We start from the raw sequence: 26997 nt of genomic DNA, 5'->3' as shown, positions 1-26997 counted from the left end.
GCAAAAACAAACATTCATTACAAATAAATATTATACAGTATAACCAAATGCCCTCATTGGCCATATCTAAAAATGTATTTTTCATTTTTCATTTAAAAAATCCTTCACTTTTAGAGTAGAAAGTGCTTAGTGGTTGTATGTAAATACATATGTATGTATGTATGTATATGAATATATTTACCATTATGCTATTTCAATACATCATGGGTTCTATTCCTCAGTAGCATCCTCAGAAGCATACTTCTTTGGTTCTCTAAAATAATGGTTTGTCATTGCATTGATTAGAATTCTTAAGTCTTTCAAAACTGTCTTTTTAAAAATAATTTAGAAACTGTTCTAGTTCTACTTTCTTTACTCTTTATCAGTTTGCAGAGTTCTTCCCAGCTTCCTCTGAAACTATGTATTTTATACTGTCTTATTGTACTTTAATATATCATCATTTTTTTGCCTATTCTCTTAAAGGGTGGGCACTCTCTTAGATCCCAGTTTTTGACTGTCATTAAAAGCTACTATCAATATAGTTGTATATATGAATCCTTCTTTCTTTTATCTCTTTGGAAGTATATGCCTGTTAGTAGTGTTGCTGATTCAAAGAATACAACCATATTATTTTACCTTATAATTTCTCTTTTTTCATTCTGATGTCTGATACTTCTGCTTTGTTCTTCAATTAAATCCTGCCACCTAAACCATTAGTGTCAAACTCAAATAGAAATGGATCCCTGACAAAGGTATGTTAACTTAGAAAGCCACAAATCATCATTATCTGTTGTATTATTTTTTTATACTGTTAAACATTTTCCAATTACATATTAATTTAATTCTAGCAGTCTGTGGGCCAAGAATTTGACACTTCTGATTCTAAATTCAGTAGCTCTAGCTTCTATTTTCTTTCTGTTTTATTAGTAGAGTTGGTGATTCCTATTCTCTAGCCTTGTCCTTTCCTTACAATGTTGGATTTCAGTTCAATAGTTGTCTTAATCTTTCCCTTTTAGAATGCTCTTAAACATGTTCCATAATTTCTCTTCCAGATATTAGAATTTATCTGGTATTATATGAGACAATTTTCAACTTGGCAACTCAGAAAATAATCATCTTGACATAGTTATCATAGCTGTTTTGAAAGACAAAAAAAGTCTTATGAGAATACATAAACAGGCTATTTTAGAATCATATGATATAGAGTTGGAAGTGTCAACCTTAAAAATTTGGTCTTAAACAAAAAGAATTAGGCTAACATGTGTTAACCTCTAGATTTTGAGCTTAAGAAAGAACAAACAGATTTAGGCTAACATTTGTATATATTAGTTCTCTAGACTTGCTAATTTGAATTTATGAGGGCCTGATTAGAAAGTGGACCTCCAAAATGGAATTTGGAGAAGTGTATTTATAGAAGTGAGGCAAAGTACCATAATATTATTGATAAGATTCAATCAGAACTGATATTGTATCATAAAACTGTCTCAGCATTCATCACAGTTTCGTTAGGGAAATGTTCCATGATTCAGGATGTCTGTTTCATATCACAGTCTTGTTAGGAGGAGAAAGGTGCTGTCAAGAGTTCCCTTAGGAAAAGAAGTGTGTTTCCCCACTCCTCAAGATATCTGTGCAATATGTATATATTATATATTATTAGTTATATATATGTTATATATTATTAGTTATATATGTTATATATATATATATATATGTATATATATATATATATATATATTTATATATGTGCTTCCATAAAGCATGGGAACCTTCCTCCCCTTCCAGGATATCTGTGCCATCCTGTGACTGTTAATACAAAGGGGAGATTTATATTTGTTATTAGAAAGAGACAAACAGACAAAATTTATATTTGTTTTTTTTTAGGGTTTTTTTTTTTGCAAGGCAGATGGGGTTAAGTAGCTTGCCCAAGGCCACACAGCTAGGTAATTATTAAGTGTTTGAGACCGGATTTGAACCCAGGTACTCCTGACTCCAGGGCCTGTGTTTTATCCACTGCTCTACCTAGCCGCCCTATATTTGTTTCTAAACATCATTCTTCTTCTTTTTTTTTTTTTTTGGCAAGACAATGGGGTTAATTGACTTGCCTGAAGTCACACAGGTAATTACCAAGAGTCTGAGGCCAAATTGGTGCATTAGCTATTTCACCACCTACCTGCCCCTTGAATCTAAGTCTTTAAAACAGAATATAGTGTTCTCTCCAGTGTATTACATCAGTACAATTATTTTCCCAGAGTATGCATATAAATTACATTGTAATACAATAATGAAATATAATTAAGTAAAAATTACAAGAAGCAAATAAAAAAACTTTTATAGTTTAAATTTACTTTTCATATTGTATATGTGTGTGTATGTTATATTCACCATTAAAATGTAGACTCTATACATGCCTATAATTCCTACTGCTAGGAAGATTAGTAATCCACTTGATCTCAAAGAGTTCTGAATTATAGTGGGCTAAATCAATGGGGAGTGGGACTAAGTTGAACATTAATATGCGGAGCTCTTGGGAGTCCAGGGATGAAGGCAGGATGCCTAGGTCAGAGCTTCTATCCAGATCAGCAGTGGAGTTGATGTAATTTAATTAATAAATATGAGAAAATGTTCAGAAAAAGATTTTCCTTCAAGTATTTTAAGGTCTAAATTCCCTCTGAAGAGATTGGAAATTGTTTTTAAATCTCTACCCTTAAATCAAGATTAGAGAAATCATTCCTTTTTTTTTTAAATATTCATGTCCTTTGAATTCCCTTTTCACTTATGGTTCCATGAAGTCAATCTTAATGTTAGTATTTAATATATGTTATATGCCATTGTGTAACAAAGTCTCATATGATTTAGAAACTGTTATTAAATACCTTAATTGATTGATAAAATATTAGAGATGAGAAAGAATTAAGAGCTATAGTTCTCAAATTATTTTTGCTCACTTTACAATATTCTGTGTTAGGAAGAATCAAATTGAATAAGTTGGCAACACTAAGAGAGGCTCAAGCAAAAACAGTTTCTGATCAGTAAGAGTTCAGTTTTTAATAGTTTTAAGGCCTGACACATTTAGATGTTGATATATTTATGTAATTGGTAAATTTTGTTTATTCTGTGGCTAATATACTTAACCTACTTTATATATTGGTTAAGTAAAAATTTATATTAAACAAAATTATTTTCTAAATTTATCCAAAATAGCATGCCATCCAAAAATTCTTGTCACACCCATCAAAATTTACAACACAGCAATGTACAGCGGCATATTCTTTCAGAACCTTTTTCCTGATGAAATCTCTAATTATACAAATGAGAATGTCAGGATAACTCCAAATGTGATAAAAGATATAATAGAGGGAGGGCCTTGGGGAATGGGAATAGCTACATCTACTGTTCTTAATCTAGATTTCATTTTTTTCTTCCCATGACTATCCCCCATTTAATAATCTGCATAAATATTTGCAAACTAATTTTTAAAAGATAGTATATATATAATATATATAATTTAAAATATATACAATATAAATAATATAGTAAGAAGGGAAAGACTGAAAAAATAGAGAGAGATCAGCAAAGTGTAGATAAAATTATCTCTATCTGCTGATTCCTTAATGTTTTATTTAGAAATTCAAGGGGATTGGTAAAGATTTAGATTATTAAATAGTTGACTGAAGTTGCAAGCTAAAAAATAAATCCACAAAAATCAATGACGTTTCTATATAATAATAATAACAAAATACAGAAGACAGTAATGGTAAGGGAAGTCTCATTCAAAATAAAGAAAAATCCATGAAATAGAAGTCAGGCTACAAAATGACACTTAATACTTGTATAGACTTAATTGCAAAATTATCCTTAAAGAAATTAATAACAACTTAAATAGCTAGAGATTATTCAGTGCTCGTGGCTAGGCCAAGCCAATATAATAAAAATAATAATACTATAAAAGTTAATTTACAGATTTCATGATGTACCAATCAGACTACCAAAGGGATACTTGCAGACCTAGATTAAATAATAGCAAAATTCATTGCCTAAATATCTGCTATTGAGGAAAATAATGAAAAAAAGTAGAAAAAAAGAGAGGGGGAAGACTTCCAGCACTCATATGTATTATAAAGCAGCAATCACCAAAACTACTTTGTAGTTAAAAATCAGAAAAGTAGATTAATTAGAGAAGTAGAACAGTAGATTGATTAGAGAAGATTAGAAAAGGATAATTCAGAAATAATGAAACTCAATCACCTGGTGTTTAAGAAATCCCAAAACATAAATTGACTAAGAAATGCCTCCAGATTTGATAAGAACTGCTGGGAAAATTGGATAGCAGTCTGGAAGAAATTTGACTTAGATGAACATCTCAAATCATAACCTACAATAAACTTAAAATGGATATGTGACCTGAATATTTGCAACTACACTATAAAAATTTTGAAGAAAAAGCATATTACAAACCTTTCACGGTTATGAGCAGATGGCAAATTCTTTTTTGAGTAAGGAATAGAGGCAGTTACAGAAGATGAAATAGATCATTTTGATTACTCAAATAAATGTTTGTGTCCTTTCCTTCTCTTCCTCCCTACCCCTCATCACTCAATAACCTTTTCTTTTTTGAGAGCTACTACATTTATCTGTTTCACCAAGTTCAGTTCCTAGTCCCTGTCAACTAACAGATTTCTAGTCATTTTTCCTCCTTTCTCAAGGATTATAATCCTTGAGAATAAAATGAATAAAAATCTTCTGAAATTTAACACCTGGGGGGTGGCTAGGTGGGTACAGTGGATAAAGCACTGGCCCTGGAGTCAGGAGTACCTGAGTTCAAATCCAGTCTCAGACACTTAATAATTACCTAGCTATGTGGTCTTGGGCAAGCCATTTAACTCCATTGCCTTGCAAAAAAAAAAAAAAAAAACTAAAAAAAAATTCAACACCGGAATACAATTTTGGAGACTTTGGTACTTTAATTGTTATCCCCCTTGAACGTCCCTGCTCATGAACATCCTCAACTTCCATTACCTTCATTCCTCTTCAACCAGTCTTAGAGATGAATGCAAAATAGACCTCATTATCTCCTATAACTGTTATCCTACAAACTGAAATTATTTTCTCTTGTCCTTTCCTCTTTTCCTCTCCTATTCCTCCTAAATTTATTCTTTATTCTCATGTTGACCTCTAGCCCCTATACTACTGGTCATTCTCCCCAGGCTGTCCCACATGCATGTCTCAATGCATCTCTGCCTCATTTCCATCTTTAAGAATCCACTTGGGTATCATGTCTTATTCAAAACCCTTCATGGTTCCCTTAGTTATTTAATTAAAACACAAAATATAAAATGTAAAAAATAAATTTTTTTTACTCCATCTACTCCATAAGATTTGATAGAGTGAGAGAGATTGTAGGGAAAGGGATAAGATTGATTTTGTGCTTGGTTCATGGAGAAAAGAATGGACTAGCTACTGGGGAAATCAAGAAAGACTTCATATTTAAGCTGAGTTTCGAAGGAAATTATTCTATGATACTATGATACTATGGATAATAGGGATTTGCAAATTTAACAAGCTTTAGAAATATCAATTTGTTACTTCAGTGAATCTAGGATCTCAGTAAGTTCTATCTCAGATCATTCAACCTGCAACTGATTCACATTGAATTCTGTGTAGACCCTGAGCATAGCCTCCTGTAAACCCTTTACATAGGGTCTACCTTGTGGTAATGACAATTAAAACTCATATTTCTATACCATCATATACTGGAAAAAGTACTTTCCTCAGAATGACTCTGTGAAGGCAGGCACCACGGTATTCTTCTTATTACTATTATTATCCTCATTTGAGAGATGAGAAAATACAAATAGTAAATGTCAGAACCAGGATCTGAACTTAAGTGTCTAGGACTTTTCCCATTTTCTTCCATTTTGCCAAGGAAGCTGGCATCTGTGGTGAATTTTTCCCATATGATTCCTTCCAAATAGTATGGCTATTCCCTTGTGAAACTTTCTCAGGTTTTTTTTCATTTAGGTCTTAACAAGGCGTTCTTGGCCTCTACTAATGTGGAGCTCAGTGTTCAGCCAAAAAAATTGCTCAACACTTAGCTGATGCTGCGTCAAAGGTGTGATAGAGAATGGAACCACTATTGAATTCACAAGAAATCCAGTAGGAGCAGGAAGCTCTTCACCTAACCTTCACCTTTTGTTTTTACCTCATTTCTGCAGATCTCTACCAATTGCTTTGGTGCCAACAATTCCTAGGGTTTTCATTTGTTGGAATGTTATCTCCTCTCTCTCTCTCTCTCTCTCTCTCTCTCTCTCTCTCTCTCTCTCTCTCTCTCTCTCTTCTCTCCCCTTCCCACCTTCTGTCTTTCTAACATAGTCAACATCTTTCCATTCTACCTAATCTGAACTGGAACAAACCAGCTTCAAACCAGTTCAAACCAGCTTCTTTTGACTTTCTCATCCTTTAACCTAAGGCAATAATTGACTACAAATCCAGAACTTTTTCCATTCTATCATTCAGTTACTTGCTATCCATGACAATTGTGTTGACATTTTTCTTTCACTGATATTTTACAAATTAATTCTTAAATATACTGACCCACTCCTTCCTCAGTTTTCTCAACTTCCATCTTTGAGGGACCAATGAACCTAGTAGATAGAATACTGGTCTTAAATTTACAAGAGTCCTCTGACACATACTAGCGATGCATTCCCAAGCAAATCACAACCGCTCAGTGCTCAGAACACTAAGTCTATAATTTGCAAAGAAGGTGTCAACCTACGTCAATAGAGGGAATTTACTTACCTGGGAATTCCTTAATGAAATCATAGGTCTAATTCCTAGTCCTCTATTATTCCACCTCAGTTATACACAGGAATGATTATGCTACATCCACAAGCATGCCACTCCCAAGAATGCTGCTGTTTTTTTTTTATTTGATCTTAATCTGTTATATGGGGATAGCAAGATGACACAAGGGATAAAGTGCTAGACCTGGAGTCAAGAAGACTCTTCTTCCTGAGTTCAAAATCACCCTCAGACCCTTAAGAGTTGTGTTACCTAGGTAAGGTTTACCTGAATTTCTCATCTATCAAAAGAGTTGGAGAAGGAAATGGCAAACCACTCCAGTAGCTTTGCCAAGAAAACCCCAAATGGGGACAACAAAGGGTCAGACATGACTGAAAAAGACTGAACAACAAAATCAAACTCTCTTATTTTACCTCTCACTATACTTAGTCCCCTTAAATCTATTCATCATCCTCACCATAAGCTCTAGCCACACTATTGTTCTGGGCCTTCCAGGCTGTCATTCCTGCTGTAGTTACAATTTCTTCCTTTCTCTGTCTGTGCCCTTTAACTAATCAGGGAACTCTATATGGTCCTCTGCTCTTGAATTTCTTTATCTGCTCATGTTATATAAAATCCCAACCTTAGATTACTACCACCATCTGCTCCTTTTGCTTCTTTACAGCTGCTAAAAAGAACTGGAAGGAGACAGACAATGAAATTGAGGGGATCCATTGTAGATTAAATAATCTAAATTTAACTAGGCCTTCACCACAGCAAAGCAATCCTTTTATTCTTCCCCAATGGATTCTCTAGCCTGGGTATTCCAAAACTTCTCTCCTCAAATATACCTCAGAATCCCTCCCACCTCTCAGCTGAGGATGTTGACTCATACTTGGCTAAGAAAATCAAGACCATTAGCTAAGAATTTTTTCTCCCCTCCTTGACATCACTTCCTATTATCTTCTCTTTTCTTCTAGAGTCTCATGAAGAGGTGACCCTTTTTTCCTTTTAAAGATTTTATTTATTTTGAGTTTTACAACTTTCTCCCTAATCTTACTTCCTTCCTCCCACCCCCACAGAAGACAGTTTGCCAGTCTTTACATTGTTTCCATGGTATACATTGATCCAAATTGAATGTGACAAGAAAGAAATCATATCCTTAAGGAAGAAAAAAAAAGTATAAGAGATAGCAAGATCAGACAATAAGATATCAGTTTTTTCCCCTAATTTAAAGGTAATAATCTTTGGTCTTTGTTCAAACTCCACAATTCTTTCTCTGGATACAGATGGTATTCTGCATCACAGATAGCCCAAAATTGTCCCTGATTGTTTCAATGATGGAATGAGCAAGACCATCAAGGTTGATCATCACCTCCATGTTGCTGTTAGGGTATACAGTGTTTTTCTGGTTCTGCTCATCTCACTCAGCCATCAGTTCATGCAAATCCCTCCAGGCTTCCCTGAATTCCCATCCCTCCTGGTTTCTAATAGAACAATACTGTTCCATGCCATACATATACCACAGCTTGTTAACCCATTCCTCAATTGAAGGACATTTACTTGATTTCCAATTCTTTGCCACCACAAACAGGGCTGCTATGAATATTTTTGTACAAGTGACATTTTTACCCTTTTTCATCATCTCTTCAGAGATGAGCCTTTTTCTTGACAAGGTCAATTTATCTACATTGTACCTTCAATCCCATCCCAACCCAAACCATCTCCTCCAGTAGATTGTCTCTGCTATCAATCTCACCTGCCCCATCTCTAATTTTCAGTTTCTCATTTTCTATTGGTTATTTCTCTGTAATTTAATATTTAAGTCTCTCTCATCCTTAAAAGCCCTCACTAGAGATTTTAAGCTATTTCTTCACTTTCTCAACCAAATTCCTTGGAAAAGCTCCATTTCATTTTCCTTTCAGTATCTTTTTTTTTAGTTTTCTTTTTGTTTTTTTGCAAGGCAAATGGGGTTAAGTGGCTTGCCCAAGGCCATACAGCTAGGTAATTATTAAGTGTCTGAGACTGGATTTGAACCCAGGTACTCCTGACTCCACTGCGCCACCTAGCCACCCCTTCCTTTCACTATCTTCTAAACCTTTTTAAATCTGTCTTCAGACTGAATCATTCACTGAAACTACCTTCATCAAAGTTATCTATCAGTGATCTCTTAATTGACAAGTCTAAGGACCTTTTCGTAAGGTAGATATTATTAATCCTCTCATCCTCTTGACTTCTCTCCATTACTTGCATGGTTTATAACCCTATAGAATCTCCTAGATACTATCTTTTCTCTGAATGTTCATGTCACTTGTCTCTTTTGGTTCTCCTTTTTTTCCACTCTAAATGTTCCTTCTAGGTTTTCTTTACTGGGTCCAAACTACATCCTAATTGTGGGCATGCTTCAAGAATCTGTCCTGTGATCCCTTTTGTCTTCTCTCTATATAGTCTATCTTGGTAAACTTCTCAGTTCTCATGGGTTTAATTATCACCCATTTTTAGACGATTTTAAAAGCCTTTTAATCAATCATTCTTTATTCTGAGCTCTAGTTCCACATCATCAACCTCCTATTAGACATCTTTAAAACTCAATGACTCCGGGCCAAGATGGCGGAGAGAAGACAGGCACAGTTCTAAAGTCTCCTGATCTCTTCTCCATCTATCACATGAAACAAACCTCTTAAAAGAATTCTGAACCAGGAAACCCAGAAAGAAAAGCCAGGAGAAGACAATCTACCTCAGGATTTGTCTCCTGCAGCAGCCTTGGCTGAGTACCAGCAGGTGAGTCTGGGCTCCGAGGGAAGATCAGCCCGGGATCAGACAGATTAACAGCTGAATTGGAACCAGGATTCTGAGGGCCCTAGAGCCAGACCTGCTGGATCAGCGGTAGGGCTGTACGAAGGGGGCTTGGGTCCGTGGGGAAGCAGAGGCACTGGTGTTGGTGCTGTTCCCCTGGAGCTTGGGGAAGGGGCTGTGGGGAGAGGTCTGGTGCAGGAGAGCTGTGGACACCATCCCTGGGCTCCTCTGCTCTGAGAAACTCTGAGTCCACACCTCCATTGCACAGAGGCCTCCTCCCAAACAAATGCAAACTACTTCTGCCTCAGGCCCAGGTGTGTGAGCAGAAGAACTAGCCCAGCTGAGGAATGACCTCAGGCCAGGGTAAAGCCCACCACAGATTGAAGGCAAAAGAATTCAATAGTTCCAACTCCTCCCTTCCAGCAAAGGGAGAAGGCCTCCCAAGCAAGGTCACAGACACTCCAGAGAGGGCAACCAGCACTTCCTACTGGCCAGCCAGAGAAACTGCACTCAGTAAAGCCTTCAGCAATCCCAAGCCCAGGTGAACCAGCACCTCCCCCACCAACTCAAGGTCTTAGCATAATGAAGAAGGGTCAGCAGAAAGGTGGATCCATAGAAAAATTCCTGGAAGGGAAAGACCCCAACTCAGAGAGACCTGGAACCTCTGAAGAGAATACAATCTGGTCTCCAGCACAGAAAGACTTCCTTGAAGAAATAAGGAAGGAGCTTAAAAATTTGGGAAAGACAATTAATACCTTGCAACAAGAAAACAAAACCTTAAAAAGTACAATTGGACAAACACAAAAGGAGAATAAATCTCTCAGATCCTCAAATGAGCAAATGCAAAAAGAAATTAATTCTCTCAAAACCTCAATTGGTCAAATGGAAAGCTCTTTCAAAAGTAGAATTGACCAATTGGAAAAGGAGTTGCAAAAGGTTAATGAAGAAAACTCCTCCCCCCCAAAAAGAACGGAGTCTACAGAAACTAATGACTCCATGAGACAGCAAGAGTCAGTTAAACAAAATCAAAAAATAGAAAAAATAGAAGAAAATGTAAAATACCTCATCAACAAAACTACTGACCTCGAGAACAGATCAAGGAGGGGCAACCTGAAAATTATAGGACTTCCTGAAAACATTGAAGAGAAAAAAAAAAGCCTGGACTTAATATTACAGGATCTAGTGATGGAAAACTGCCCTGATATCATGGAATCAGAGGGCAAAGTAGTTATTGAAAGAGTACATCAATCCCCACCAGAAAAAGATCCTAAAATGAAAATACCAAGGAATGTTGTGGCCAAACTGCAGAACTATCAGATAAAAGAGAAAATCCTGCAAGCAGCCAGAAAGAAGCAATTTAAATATCAAGGAGCCACAGTAAGGATCATGCAGGACCTGGCTGCATCAACTTTAAGGGATCGAAGGGCCTGGAATGAGATATTTCAAAGAGCACGGGAGCTTGGAATGCAGCCAAGAATCTACTTTCCTGCAAAGCTGAGCCTTCTCTTCCAGGGAAAAAGATGGACATTTAACGAAATGGAAGAATTCCAAAAATTTCTGATGAAAAGACCAGAGCTAAACAGAAAATTTGGATATCAAACAGGAGGGTCAAGAGACACATGAAAAGGTAAAAAAAAAAGGGGGGGGGCGGTAAAAGGAAAAAAAATGCAATCCAGTAAGTTGAAACTGGCTATATTCCAGCATGGGGCAGGGAAGAAATTCTCATAAATCCTGAGAAATGTAACTCTAACAGAGAGAATACACCTAGCCAGAAATGATGGACATCCATGGACTATCCATGAGACTGCTATCTAATGGGATGTAACTGGCTTTAACCCCACTTGGGAGAAAGACTCTAATAACTCTCAGGAATTTTGACTCTATCCAATAGAATATACTGAACTAGAAGGGATAGACACTCAGAATTTTCTATGACCTAGATAGAATGATCTAAAAAAAATACACTACCTCCCTAAAAAGGGGGACAGGAAAGAGACAGGAGGAGGGAGGGGATTGAATGGGACAAATCTCATTACACTAAGAGGTACAAAAAACCTATGGTAATAGAGAGGAAGAAGGGAGCAGAGGAGAAACACCTGAACTTCTTCTCATCAGACTTGGCTTAAAGTCAACCTTCACATACTCAGTTAACTTATAAAACATCTAACCTTTCAAGTATTAAAAGGGGAAAAGGGGAGGGGGGATGGAGAAAGGGAAGGGGAGTGGGAGAAATAAGGGGAAATAACAAAAGGAAGGGAAGGGAAAAGGGAAAAAGGGAAAGGGGAAAGAAAGGGGAGGGTGTGATATAGGAGGGCAAACATACTGAAGGGGGTGGTATTCAAAAACAAAATACTGGGGAATATGGATAAAAGGGGGGGAAGGGGGAAAAATACAAACAGAGGGAAGATAGCACAGAGGGCAATAAAGAATTAGTAATCATAACCTTGAATGTGAATGGGATGAACTCTCCCTTAAAATGTAAGCAAATAGCAGAGTGGATTAAAAACGAGATCCTACAATATGCTGCTTACAAGAAACTCATTTGAAGCAGAGAGATACATATAGAGTAAAGGCAAAAGGTTGGAGGAAAATATATTTTGCTTCAGCTGAAGTAAAAAAAAGCAGGGGTAGCAATCCTTATTTCAGACAAAGCAGCAGCAAAACCAGATAGCATTAAAAGAGATAAGGAAGGAAACTTTATCCTCCTAAAAGGTACCATAGACAATAAAGTCATTTCAATATTGAATGTATATGCACCCAGTGGGACAGCACCCAAATTCTTAGAGGAGAAGCTGAAAGAATTACAGGAAGACATAGACAGCAAAACTCTACTAATAGGAGACCTCAACCTCCCGCTATCAGATCTAGATAAATCAAATCATAAAATAAACAAGAAAGAAATTAGGGAGGTAAATAGATTGTTAGAAAAATTAGATATGGTAGATTTATGGAGGGAACTGAATGGGGATAGAAAGGAATACACCTTTTTCTCTGCAGTACATGGAACTTATACAAAAATTGACCATGTACTAGGACATAAAAACCTAATGATCAACTGCAGAAAGGCAGAAATAGTGAATACATCTTTCTCAGATCACAATGCAATAGAAGTCATATCCAATATTGGGCCAAGAAGATATAGACCCAGAACAAATTGGAAACTGAATAACCTCATTTTAAAAAATGAGTGGGCCAAAAAACAAATTATAGAAAGAATTAACCATTTTATCCTAGATAATGATAATAATGAAACAACATACCAAAACCTATGGGATTCATTCAAAGCGACTCTCAGGGGATATATTATAGCTCTAAATGCTTATATGAATAAATTGGAGAAAGAGGAAATCAATGAACTAAACATGCAACTAAAAAAATTAGAGAAAGAACAAATAAAAAAATCCCCAATCAAATACCAAATTAGAAATTTTAAAAATTAAAGGAGAAATTAATAAAATCGAAAGCAAAAAAACTATTGAATTACTAAATAAAACCAAAGTTGGTATTATGAAAAAACCAATAAAATTGATAAACCTCTGGTCAATTTGATTAAGAAAAAGAAAGAAGAAAACCAAATTGCTAGTATTATAAATGAAAAAGATGAACTCACCACCAATGAGGAGGAAATTAAAGTAATAATTCAAAATTATTTTGCCAATAAATTTGATAATCTAAGTGAAATGGATGAATATTTACAAAAAATATAAGTTGCCCGGGTTAAATGAAGAAGAGATTAAATACCTAAGCAACCCTATCTCAGAAAAAGAAATTCAACAAGCCATTATTGAACTCTCTAAAAAAAAATCTCCAGGGCCTGATGGATTCACAAGTGAATTCTACCAAACATTTAAGGAACAATTGGTTCCAATCCTATATAAACTCTTTGGAAAAATAGGGAAAGATGGAACTCTGCCTAACTCTTTCTATGAAACCAGTGTGGTACTATTACCTAACCAGGAAGAGTTAAAACAGAGAAAGAAAATTATAGACCTATTTCCCTGATTAATAGAGATGCAAAAATCCTAAATAAAATCTTAGCAAAATGACTACAACAAGTCATCACTAGGATAATACATTATGGTCAAGTAGGATTTATTCCAGGAATGCAGGGTTGGTTCAATATTAGGAAAACTGTTAGTATACTCAATTATATCAATAACAAAACTATCTGAAATCATATGATCATATCAATAAATGCTGAAAAAGCTTTTGACAAAATACAGCATCCATTCCTATTAAAAACACTAGAGAGTGTAGGAATAAATGGACTGCTCCTTAAAATAATTAGTAGTATCTATCTGAAACCATCAACAAGCATTATATTCAATGGGGAGAGGCTAGAGGCATTCCCAATAAGATCAGGGGTCAAACAAATGTGCCCATTATCACCACTACTATTCAATATTGTATGAGATATGTTAGCATCAGCAATTAGAGAAGAAAAAGAAATTGAAGGAATTAGAATTGGGAAGGAAGAGACAAAACTCTCACTCTTCACAGATGACATGATGGTTTACCTAGAGAATCCCAGGAAATCATCTAAAAAACTACTGGAAACAATTAGCAATTTTAGCAAAGTTGCAGGTTATAAAATAAACCCCCATAAATCCTCAACTTTCCTATATATGACTAGCAAGAAGCAGCAGGAAGAGCTAGAAAGAGAAATCCCATTCAAAGTAACCTCAGACAGTGTAAAATACTTGGGAGTCTATTTGCCAAGACAGACTCAGAATCTTTTTAAAAACAATTATAAAACACTTCTCACACAAATTAAATCAGATTTAAATAACTGGGCAAATATCAACTGCTCATGGATAGGTAGAGCTAATATAATAAAAATGACAATTCTACCAAAACTAAACTATCTATTTAGTGCCCTACCAATCAAAATTCCAAAAAATTACTTTAATGAGTTAGAAAAAATTCTAAGTAAATTCATATGGAGAAATAAAAAGTCAAGAATTGCCAGGAGCTTAATGAAAAAAATGCAAATGAAGGTGGCTTAGCACTACCGGATCTAAAATTATATTATAAAGCATCAGTCATCAAAACTGTTTGGTATTGGCTAAGAAATAGAGTGGTGGACCAGTGGAATAGACTAGGGGTAAAAGCTGGAGAGGATAATAGTAATATGCTGTTTGATAAACCCAAAGAGTCCAGCCATTGGGATAAAAACTCCCTCTTTGATAAAAACTGCTGGGATAATTGGAAGTTAGTATGGAAGAAACTTAGACCAACACCTCACACCCTTTACCAAGATAAGATCCAAATGGTTACAGGACATAGACATAAAAAACAATACTATAAGCAAATTAGAAGATCAAGGACTAGTCTACCTGTCAGATCTATGGAAAGGGGAACAGTTTATGACTAAGGAAGAGTTGGAGAACATCACTAAAAACCAATTAGATGATTTCGATTACATTAAATTAAAAAGTTTTTGCACAGATAAAACCAATGTAATCAAGATCAAAAGAAAAGTAGTAAATTGGGAAACAATCTTTACAACTAGTGATTCTGACAAAGGACTCATTTATAAAATATACAGAGAACTGAGTCATATTTTTAAAACAAAAAGCCATTCCCCAATTGACAAATAGTCAAAGGATATGCAAAGGCAATTTACAGATGAGGAGATCAAAGCAATCCATAGCCATATGAAAAAATGCTCTAAATCATTAATTATTAGAGAAATGCAAATTAAAGCTTCACTGAGGTACCATCTCACACCTCTCAGATTGGCCAGTATGACCAGGAAGGATAATGATCATTGTTGGAAGGGATGTGGGAAATCTGGGACACTATCACACTGTTGGTGGAGCTGTGAACTCATCCAACCCTTCTGGAGAGCTATTTGGAACTATGCCCAAAGGGCAACAAAAATGTACATACCCTTTGACCCAGCAATACCACTACTGGGTCTCTACCCTGAAGAGATAAGGAAAAAGGGTAAAAACATTACTTGTACAAAAATATTTATAGCAGCCCTGTTTGTGGTGGCAAAGAATTGGAAATCCAGTAAATGTCCTTCAATTGGGGAATGGCTTATCAAACTGTGGTATATGTATGTCATGGAACACTATTGTTCTATTAGAAACCTGGAGGGATTTGCATGAACTGATGCTGAGTGAGATGAGCAGAACCAGAAAAACACTGTACACCCTAACAGCAACATGGGAGTGATGTTCAAACTTGCAGGACTTGCTCATTCCATCAGTGCAACAATTGGGAACAATTTTGGGATGTCTGCAAAGGAGAGTACCATCTGTATCCAGATAAGGAGTTGTGGAGTTTGAACAAAGTACAAGGACTATTCCCTTTAATTTGGGAAAAAAACCAGATATCTTATTGTCTGATCTGGTTACCTCTGAGAATTCTGTTCTCTTTAAGGATATGATTTCTCTCTCATCACACCCAATTTGGATCAAGGTACAACATGGAAACAAAATAAAGACTGACGGAGTGCTATCTGTGGGGTGGGGTGGGGGGAGGGAAGCAAGATTGGGAAAAAATTGTAAAACTCAAATAATATCTTTAATAAAACAACAACAACAACAACAAAAAAAACTCAATGACTCCTAGACATATCACATATCTGAAACAGAATTCATTATCTTTTACCCTAAATGGATCTTCATTCTGAATTTTCCCATTTCTGTCCAGGATGATACATTCTTTCAGTCATTATGATTTTATCCTAGATTCCTCACTCACATTTGCCTCACATAGTCAATCAGTTAACAAGTTGTTTTTCTATCCCCAAAATGCATCTCCCAATCATCCACTGCTTTTCACTCTCCAAGCCACCCTTGGTTTAGTACATCATCACCTCTCCCTCAGACTACTATAGTTGACTTTTATTTGGTCTCCCTTACGCAGGTGTCTCCCCTCTCAATGTAGCAGATGTATTTCTCTGTCAAAGGAATTTTTCTACATCATAATTCTTTTTTTTTTTAGGACCTACATCATTGTTCTAACCAGTTTGCCTCGGTCTTCTCAGTAAACTCCAGTAGTTCCTTAACACCTTTCTAACACATCAAATTATAAAACCCTGTTTGACATTTAAAGCTCTTCATCACCTTTCCTACCTTTCCAGACTCTACATGTAGAACTTCTCTAGGTGTACTTTATGGCCTAGGCATATTGGCCTCCTTTCTTATCCTCCTTGTTCCATCTGCTTTCTTTGTGTTTTTGCACTGGTTGTCTCCTGTTCCTATTCCTATTCTTTGATATGCTCTCAATCCTAGGAGCCCTAGTCTCTTAAACTGTGGGTCCCAAAATGAGACATAGTAGCTCTGTTTAAGAAGCTAAAATGGGAGGTTCACTGTTTGGCTACTCTATATTACAGCCTAGCTTTGCTTGGGCATCCAAATTCTATAACTGTGCCTCTTTTTTCCTTTATTTCTAATTGACAGAGCTATATTAGTGACCCTTCTCAAATCTGTTAGAATCTCTGGTTTCTTTCAAAGTTTGCTCAAATGTCACTTTCTACACAAGGCCTTTCCCTTTTCCCTAACCTTGTTTCTGACTTATTTTTTTGTTTGTTTTGGGGTGCTATATATTTCTGGTTTTGGGAGGAACCACCTAATCAGAGAGAAGGGCCATAGGAGTGGTGAATACTTCCAAAGTGTAAAGCCCAGGGATAGAGTGAGTTTCCAGGGTAAAGACATTCCTATGACAAAGTAGAGAATTGGGAGGATGGGGTGGAGGGGCATGCAGCCTCTAGAGGGGTGTGATAAGACAACAAGTCATTAGAAGATTGTGAGATAGTTCATTAGGATGGTGGTTAAGCCAGGTAGGAATTGAGTTAGTTATCACAAATTGTTGACAAAGCTCCATTAGTTATGGCACTGCAAAAACCGACCTGTTTTCAAACAGAGCTGCCACGTCTTATTTTGGGACCCACAGTTTAAAAGACTAAGGTCCTATGATTGAGAGCATATCAAAGAAGCCACACAGAACAATAGAAAGAGAACTGACCTTAGAATTAGAAAAGAGCTCGGTTTAAATCCTACCTCTAACACTAATTATATGACAAGGAGCAAATCATTTAACCTCTTTGAAACTCCATTTCCTCGTCTATAAAATGGGGACAATAATATCTTTTTTTGTTTTGTTTTGTTTTTTTGGTTTATTTATTTTATATTATTACAATAATTTTGTTATAAGAGTAAACATACCCTCCCTCCCCCCAAGAAGATAAGAAACCTCAGGAATAGTGAGAGAGAGAAAAAAATGTACTTCAATCTATGTTCAGATTCCAATGGCTCTGTCTCTGGGGTGAGTTGCCTTCTCTACTATAAGTCCACCAGAGAAGTTGCTTCAATATTTTCCCCACAGTTACTATTACTAGCTGTATTTCCCTCCACTCTATTCCTCTCCACTCTCATTTATTCTGTTCTCTCTCTCCTTTTATCCTGTCCCTGTCCAAAAGTGTGTTGTATCTGAGTACCCTCTCCCACAATCTTCCCTCTCTTCTATCACCTATTCCCCACTTCTCTCCCCCAATTCCTCCTTATCCCATCCCTTTCTTCTCATTTTCCCCTATAGTAAGATAGATTTCTATACCCTATTAAGTGTGTATGTTATGTCCTCTCTGAGCCATTTCTGATGAGAATGAATGCTCACTCATTCCCCCTCGTCATCCCCCATTCCACTCCATTGAAAAAGTTTTTTCTTGACTCTTATGTGAAATATCTTAGCTCCTTTTTCCTCTCCTTTCCCTTCCTCCCAGTACTTTTCATTATCACCCATTGACTCCATCTTTTTACTATATTATACCATTATATTCTGCTCATTCCTATGTTCTGTCTATATATGCTCCTTCTAACAGCTCTTCTAAATAAGAAAGTTCTTTGAGTTATCAATATCTTCTTCCCATGCAGGAACACAAACAGTTCAATATCATTAAGTTCCTCATAGTTTGTCCTTCTCTTCCACTCCCTTTATGGTTCACCAGAGTCCTTTACTTGAAGATCAAACTTTCTATTCAGCTCTGGTTGTTTCAATAGGGAAGTTTAAAAGTCCCCTGTTTCATTGAAAGTTCATCTTTTCCCCTGAAAGAGGATGTTCAGTTTTGTTCAGTAGTTGATTCTCAGTTGTAAACCAAGATCTTTTGCCTTCTGGAATAGCATACTTCAATCCCTATAAGCCCTTAATGTAGATGCTGCCAGATCCTGTGTAATCCTGACTATAGCGCCACAGTAGTTGAATTGTTTGTTTCTGGCAGCTTTTAGTATTTTCTCTTTGACTTGGGAGTTTTGGAATTTGGCTATAATATTCCTGGAAGTTTTTCTTTTGGGATCTCTTTTAGGAGGTCACCGATGAATTCCCTCAATTTCTATTTTACCCTCTGCTTCTAGGATCTCAGGGAAATTTTGCTGTATTCTTTCTTGAAAAATGAAGTCTAGGCTCTTTTCCTGGTCATGACTTTCAGGTAGTCCAATAATTTTTAAATTATTTCTCCTGAATCTCTTTTCAAGGTTAGTTGTTTTTCCAATAAGATATTTCACATTTCCTTCTAATTTTTGGCTTTTTTGGAAGAGTTTATTTCTTCCTGATTTCTTGCAAAGTCATCAGCTTCCTTTAGTTCCATTCTGCAGTTATATTTTCTTCAGAGAGCTTTTTTATCTCCTTTTTCAGCTGTCCAATTCTGCTTTTTAAGGCATTCTTCTCCTCATTTGCCTTTTGTTTTGCTTTTTTCCATTTGGCCTAAACTGGTTTTTAACATATTATTTTCTTCAATTTTTTTTTTAATTTCTTTCACCAAGCTGCTGATTTGGTTTTCATGATTTTTCTACATCGCTGTCATTTCTCCCCCCAATTTTTCCTCCACCTTCCTTAACTTCTTTTCAAAGTTGTTTTTTTGAGCTCATCCATAGAACCCATTTTTTTTATTTTTCTTGGAGGTTTTGGATATAGAAGCTTCGATTTTGTCATCATCTGAATATTTGTTTTGATCTTCCATGGGACCAAAGTAATTTTCTATAGTCAGATTCTTCTTTTTTTGTTGTTTGCTCATTTCCTCAGCCCGAGACTAATTTATAGCACTTCCAAGGCTTTGGGGCTTTTTTTTGGGGACACCCCACTGGGACCTTAATTCCTCCAAGGTCTTATGTTCTCTTGTCTGTGCTCTGGTACTCCCTCTGCCCTGGAGCTGTGAGGAAGGTCCCTGCTATCTTAGTATGGAAAGCCTAACTACAAACTGGTTCTGACTGTGAGAAAACAGCAGAGTACTGCCCCAGGGAGAGTGGAGAGATTTCTGCAGTCTTCCCCAACCCCCTTACCGACTGTGGACTGTGCTCTGGAGCTGAGGCTGTTTTCCCCATTCCCGCTGAAGGTTCTTGGCCTGGCACTTCTCACTCCACACTCATTCTGGTGCAGCAGTGTTCTCTCACTGGCCCCTCAGCTGTTCCCAGTGATCCCTGTGCTGTGCTGTGCTGTGCTGTGGTTGGTTTTTTTCCCCAACCCCTGGTCCCAGTGAAATACACCTTTCTCATGGAACTTCTAAGTTATCTTGGACTGGGAAAATGTATCACTCAGTCTTTCTGTGGGTTCTGACCCTCTAAATTTTGGCTAGAGTCATAATTTGATGGCTTTTGGAGTTTTGGGGGGGGAAGGAATTTCTGGGAAATGCTGCCTTCATGCTGCCATCTTGGCTCCACCCCTAATAATAGCTGTATTATCTATCTTACTGGACTGCTGTGGGGATACAAATCAATTAACCAATCAATGAACACTTATTAAGAACATACTATATGCTGACCTTTGTACTAACTACTGGGGATGCAAAAAAGAAGCAAATGGCAGAGAAAAAAACAAGGGAAAATAATCCATATAACATGCATTCTATAAATGTTAGCTAGTATTCATTATCTGGTCCTGATTATCTTTTTTTTTTTACAAATGAGGAAAGCAAAAATTCTTCAGTGTAAGCAACTTACTCAAGGTTACACAATAATGAATAGCAGAGCCAAGATTCAATACCAAGGCTAGTACTTTTTTCAGTGTATTCTAATTGCCCAACAACCTGGATCAGATTCGGAAGAGAAGAGAAAAGGAAATGGTCAAAGGGTTAAGAAATAGCACCTGGGAGAAAAAGACAAAATTTAGAACAGTGACTGGGATGCTTTAGTCATTTGATGATCTTTCATAAATTATTATAAGGAATAAGCCCAAACAGAAGAAAAAAGTTCATTCATTACACAATTGTATTTGACAATGGTGGTGTCAGATAATGACCCCAACCACAAATAGCTGTTCTCTCACAGGGATGTTATGAGACTCAAAGGCAATAACATAGGGGTATTTTATAATCTTAAAAAAACATAAATGCCAGTAAGTATTATTTTCTGGTTCGAGATTCACCTCTACAGTAGGACCCAGGTAGCCTTTCTGTTGGGTTACTATCTGAAGCACCATCCTATGACTTTGGATTCCTAAAATCAAGTCTCTTCATAACCAAGACTTAATCAATAACATGATCATAATTTAAATTTATTTTTATTCTGGTCTTAACAAAGCATCAAATAAAATTAGTGTTTCCATGGAGATAGCAGAACACTAAGATTTTGGGGTCATCCTGTAGAACACTGGAGGTGATAGTCCTGTCTTTCCTTATTTCATTCTTCCTTCAAGAACACATAGGAGGATGCAAACAGCAGGTACTAAATAAATGCTTGTTGAATGAAGAGTTCAGAAAGATTACATCCTGGCCAACATGCTATCCTTACACCATCTCATTTGATTTTTTTTTTTTTTAGCTTTTGCAAGGCAATGGAGTTAAATGACTTGCCCAAAGTCACAAGCTAGGGTAATTATTAAGTATTTGAGACTGGATTTGAACTCAGGTACTCCTGTCTCCAGGACTGGTACTCCTCTCATTTGATCTTCACCCTAACCCTGAGAGTAGGTCACTTAAGCATCATCATCCCTATTTTATACCATCTTAGATGTAAACTGGATGGAATCCTAAAGGTCCCTGAGTCTAATTCTCTTATTTTACACATAAGGAAAATGAGGCTGACTTGCCCAGGGTCAATGAGGTATGAGGTAACAGCTATGAGGTAACAGAACTGGTATTTGAACCCACGTCTTGCTAATTTTAATTCCATTACCCTATCCACTATGTCATTACTTTTAGATAGTTGAGAATCAGAGAGGTTAAGTGCTATGCCCTGGTGCACAACCAATAAAAATGGGAAGAGAGGGACTGCAAATTAGAACCATGGTCTGTCCTTTCTTTAGGCCCATCTTCCCATTCTGAAAGAGGGGAAAGTGTTTTATACTCTTCCAGATGGATAAGCAATCCTGTCCAATACTCTTCTTTTTAGTTAAATCACTTTATGGGATAAGTATTAAATGCCATATTTTTAAATTTGTATTAAAATGTCAAATTATCATTCATTTATTTAGGATTTTGGGCTCGTGAAGTTGGCAAAATGATTGGACTAGAACATCCTCTCATTCCGGTTCATCATCAATATGTTGTCACGGCAACTATACCTGAAGTGAAAGCTTTAAAAAGAGAACTCCCAGTTCTTCGAGATCTGGAAGGATCCTACTACCTACGACAGGAAAGAGACGGACTTTTATTTGGTCCATATGAAAATCAGGAGAAAATGAAGGTCCAAGATTCCTGGGTGACCAATGGCGTCCCACCAGGTTAAACCATTAAGTGACACATCTGCCCATTCACAGTGATTTTCAAGTTCTTTATAAGACAAAAAATTCCCCAAATCCTGAACACATCATCCTGGGGGGCAAGGAAAGTTAGAAACTATCCTGAGGTCCAATGTCTCTTTTGAAAAAAAAAAACCCAAGGAGGATGTAAGATCTCTACCAGAAAGAAAGTGCACTTGACCTTGAGAGTAGGGATTCTTTTCTCAGTATACCTTCAACATGTTTTGAATGGCTCAAGGTTTATTCTGTCCTGTCTGATCAATCTTCCCTTTCCTTTGCCTTACTTAGCCTTATCTTTCTTCTTTCTGTCCTCTTTTTCTTATCGCATTTCCCCTCCATACTGTTTGAAAGTCAATACCAACCCATTTAAAGAGGTCATAATGATAGAGGAGGCAATGGAGTTGTGCCATTCAGGATATATGTAGGTATGTATACATATGAAACTTTAAAAATGTATAAAATATATTTGAGTCCATTGGTTTCATTCAGAAAAATATAGGCTCAGATTTTATCTTATTCAGAGCATGAAGAGTGAGCCAGGGGGTGGGAGGGAAACTAAATGAGTCTAAGGATCAATTAGATTTTTAAAATAACTTTCTTCCTCCTTGAAAGGTTCAGAACTAAGATAAGGAAGAATAGGATTTTTCCCATTCCTATTTAAATGATTATTTCTTTTATTTTTCCATTCAGATTTTGTTATTGAAATGAGAATTTAAATTTTATCTATTTTAAATTCTCATTTCAATAACAAAATCCTCAGTGGAAAGAGAAAGAATTAGAAAGGGTTCCTTCTCTAGCTGGAAGGGTATGGGTATATGTTGAGGTAAGTTGGGTGCTTCAGAGCATCTTAAATTTTCCATTCCTGAAAAATATGCACTTGTAAGAAAAAGGTAGCAATATTATAGAACAACCCTGGGTTCAAGCACTTTCTCCTACAGAGTGTGTGTGTGTGTGTGTGTGTGTGTGTGTGTCTGGGTAAGGATTACAGGTATCCTCTTGAGTGCATCTGGGTAAGTCTGGATGCCAATTTATTACAAGTTGCAGAGAGGATATTTATCTTGGTAGAGAAAGTGTTTTCTGATACAATGAACTTGTAAGTCTACCCCATAATAAAACAAACCCAAACTACCAAATCTTATTATTCATTTAACCATAATTATTTTCCTATTTATATATCTGTAAAATCTCAGAACTACTTAGAGCATAATATGAGAGCTTCCCTGGCAAAGGCCTGTCCCATAGGACCTCATCTTAGCCAAACTATCCCAATCAAATCAAAATGGGAATTTAGGTGCCAATAATATTCTCTCTGCCTCCAAATTCCAGCTATTCCTCAGAGTTCCCTGCTCTGGAGCATAACCACCTGGTCTACCATAGTATCTCTATCACAATGAAAATGAATCTCATCATTTGGTGCCATCTTCTCCATGTAGAATGAAGGCAAAAAGACTCTAGAACCCTCTCCTATGTCATTTTCTCCTTTCTTTTATAAAAATCTTTTTAGACTCTTATTTGCACTCTATTTTTACTAGTTATACACAGGGACACAGAAAGAAAGGGAAAACACTCTAGGTTTGACTATATTTGTATGTGTATATGCATTTGTGTCAATTAATATGAGAGAAAGTGGGGTATACCTCAGACACACTGACTGTGTGACCTTGGACAAGACATTGAACCTCTGGGTGTCCCTAGACAAGTCTCAGTCTGTACAGTTCAAAGCAAGTGCTGATCTTCATTGGAAAGGGGAAGTTTCTACCTCAGAAAATATAGTAGTGAAATCACAAAGCTGGTTAAAAAAAGAAGAAAAAGGTTTATGAAGGAGAAATAGAGGCTGATTATTGTGACACCCTACATCTTGGTGTGATTTTTCCCATGTATCCTATTTTAACTCCCCTGCTCTACTCTAGTTTTGTAATTTTTATTATTCTGCATATTTTCCATTGGGCAGCTAAGAGAAGTGATAGAGTACCAGATCTGACATTAGAAAGGCCTCCTCTTCTTGAGTTCAACTTCAGCCTCAGAGATTTCCTATCTAAATGACCCTGAAAAATGTCACTATACCCTGTTTGCCTTGGTTTTCTCATGTGTAACATGAGCCGAAGAAGAAAGCACAAACAACTCCAGTGTCTTTGCCAAGAAAACCCCAAATAGGTCATGAAGAATAGGACATGACTTGAAATGACTGAACAACAACAAAATATTTCCTGTCACATTTATGTTTCTAGTTTTTCAAAATCTTAGTAATATTTTTTAATCTATAGTCATTTCCCTTCATGTTCCTCACTCCCCCTACCCCAAAGAATCCTTCCTCATAACAAAGAAAAACAATTAAGCAAAATCAATCCATATAGCAACTATCTGATGTTTGTTCTACAGTCACAGTCCCTCACTTTTTGCTTGTTGGTTTTTTAAACAAGGCAATGGGTTAAATGACTTGCCCAAGGTGACTTTAAATTTGAACTCAAGTCTTTCCAACTCCAGGGCTGGTGCTCTATTCACTTGCTACCTAGCTTCCCCCAATTTCTTACTTCTTTAATAAGGGAAAGGAAGTCCTTTTCATTTTCTGTTGTCCTACATCAAGTCAGTCCACTTAACCCACTCATAGAGAAGCACTATTTGGTTTCAAAGAAAACAATTTCTCATTTTAGAGTAAAATCATTTGACATCATCAGGAAATAGACTGAGTAATAAATCATATGTAGAAAAAATATGGAATTTTTAAACGGTTTAATTTCACGACTAAACATTTTCTCATTCTCAATGATATCTATCAACATGAAAGCATTTTATTGATAGTTTGTCTTCTAATACAAGTAGTCTCCTAATTGAATTTGCATTATTTAAAAACAAATTAGTGGCAGACTAACAGGGAAATGTGCTTTCAGGTTTTGGAAAAGAACTTTTTGAGTCTGATTTAGAGAGAATTATGGAACATGTGGAAGCTGCCATGGATATGGTCCCAGTCTTGAGAAAAGCTGATATCATCAATATCGTTTCTGGTCCTATCACCTATACTCCAGACATTCTGCCCATGGTGGGACCACATCAGGGTCTTAGAAATTATTGGGTGGCCATTGGTTTTGGGTAAGTATCCCAGTAGAATTCAATAATTCTGGTATATTTATTTATCCTAATTGTTATTTTAAATGATATCTGTCATATAAGTTTAGACCCAGGAGAAGGTATGAAAAGGGGACAAAGAGTTTTCTTCTCTTGATAAAGAAATATATGTTCCCCATAGTGGAAAGCCAAGTAGAGCTGAATTCAAATTCCACTTTAATCACTTACATGTCTGAGTGTTGGCAAGTCATCAACTTTCTGAGTCTCAGTTTGCCCATTTATAAAATAATAGATAGTTTTAGCTGGAGTGCAGGTGTGTTGTGAGGATCAAATTAGATAATTATCAAAGTATTTTTAAAAGTCTGAAAAATGAAATATATATGAACTTATTTTATTGTGTTTAAGAGACTCTTGTTAAAGTAATTAAGATGGAATATTGCAATTGAATTTTAACAAAAGGCTAAACTGAGGCAGATCCTTGAGCAAGGTAACATTTATCAGCAGGGTCTTGCTTCCTGCCTTGCCTTGGTTCCAATAATGAAAGACCCAGAGTAAGAGAATAGTTTTTCTTTTATAGGTTTAGGGAGAACAGAACAGGATAGATGATATCATGGATTAGGGGCAACATGAATGATTAAGAACAGAGGTAAAGAGAAAAACATATTTTATTGGAAGTTTGATAGCAGGGGCTAGCAATGACACATACACACACATACACAGACACACAGACACACAGACACACACACACACACACACACCCTTCTTTCATGAAATTAAAAAGTGCTACTTGTTTGAGTCCAGGTGTGAGATAGTGGTTCAGGGTTTTGGATGCAAGGCAGACTATACATTTCCCCATGTATAAAATGGTCCCATGTATAAAGTGCACCTTTATTTTGGGGCCCAAAATTTGAAAAAAAAATTACATAAAGTTGTTGAACTCAAGTTTTATTCATCATAAAATCTATGCAACTCATCAATGCCAAAACTCCCTTCCCATCTATGTCTAATGATGAATCCCTGTCTTAGGAGAGGGCTCTGACTGCTCTCTTGCCTGTGCTTTGGTTTGGGGTTGATAACAAGTGCTACAGTGACTACAGGCAAGTCTTGTATATGGACACAGGCTTAGTTCATTCAGTTTCATGACCCTGAAGCACCAACTGTGTCCTCCTTTGAAATCAGTCACTTCTTTTTCATCAGCAGTTCTTCTTGCCTCCTGATGAACCATCCTTGTAGACACAGGAATTCCACTGTCCCTTTGCTCTTCAGTCCATCTCTTCAGTTCCCTCTCTAGATCAGGTCATATGGCTGATTTGCCTCTTGTGGCTTTCTTATGTCATAGTGTTTTCAGTTAGGTTTCTTCTTCCTATAGCCACTCAGATTGTTTTCTCATTTGGAGGACCAAACTGACTCAACAGCATGATTTCCATTCACTTTTGCAAACTGGATCACTTTGAATTTGAATTCAGCATTGTATGAAAAATCTTTTCTGATACAGAACATGGGAAAACATAATCTATTATACCGGTGACAAAAGCAAACCAATGAGTGCAAAGACAAGTGTGAAAAAGTGTGAAATGCAAGTAAATAAACTACAACCACTGAATAAGATGCTCCCAATTTTTAGACCCCAAATTTTTTGAAAAAGTGTATCCTATATGGGGGGGGATACAGTAACTTTGAAAGATTGCTTGATGGCTT

The 26997-nt window shown here is 36.5% G+C and overlaps 1 protein-coding gene across 3 annotated transcripts in view; it reads left to right on the top strand.

Annotated features, from left to right (window-relative positions):
- The window catches only part of DMGDH (dimethylglycine dehydrogenase), a 112590-nt gene that overhangs the window by 27133 nt on the left and 58460 nt on the right, over positions 1-26997 (top strand). For 2 of the 3 annotated variants that reach the window (XM_074206765.1, XM_074206764.1), the window contains exons 6-7: positions 21970-22218; positions 25125-25323. In XM_074206765.1, coding sequence (XP_074062866.1) covers positions 21970-22218; positions 25125-25323 — 448 coding nt within the window. The remainder of the gene's footprint in view (positions 1-21969; positions 22219-25124; positions 25324-26997) is intronic. The other variant, XM_074206766.1, reaches the window with a different exon arrangement.

Source organism: Macrotis lagotis, chromosome X (genome assembly GCF_037893015.1).
Source record: "Macrotis lagotis isolate mMagLag1 chromosome X, bilby.v1.9.chrom.fasta, whole genome shotgun sequence".
Lineage (NCBI taxonomy): Eukaryota > Metazoa > Chordata > Mammalia > Peramelemorphia > Peramelidae > Macrotis > Macrotis lagotis.
This window is presented reverse-complemented; position numbering and strand designations above follow the sequence as displayed.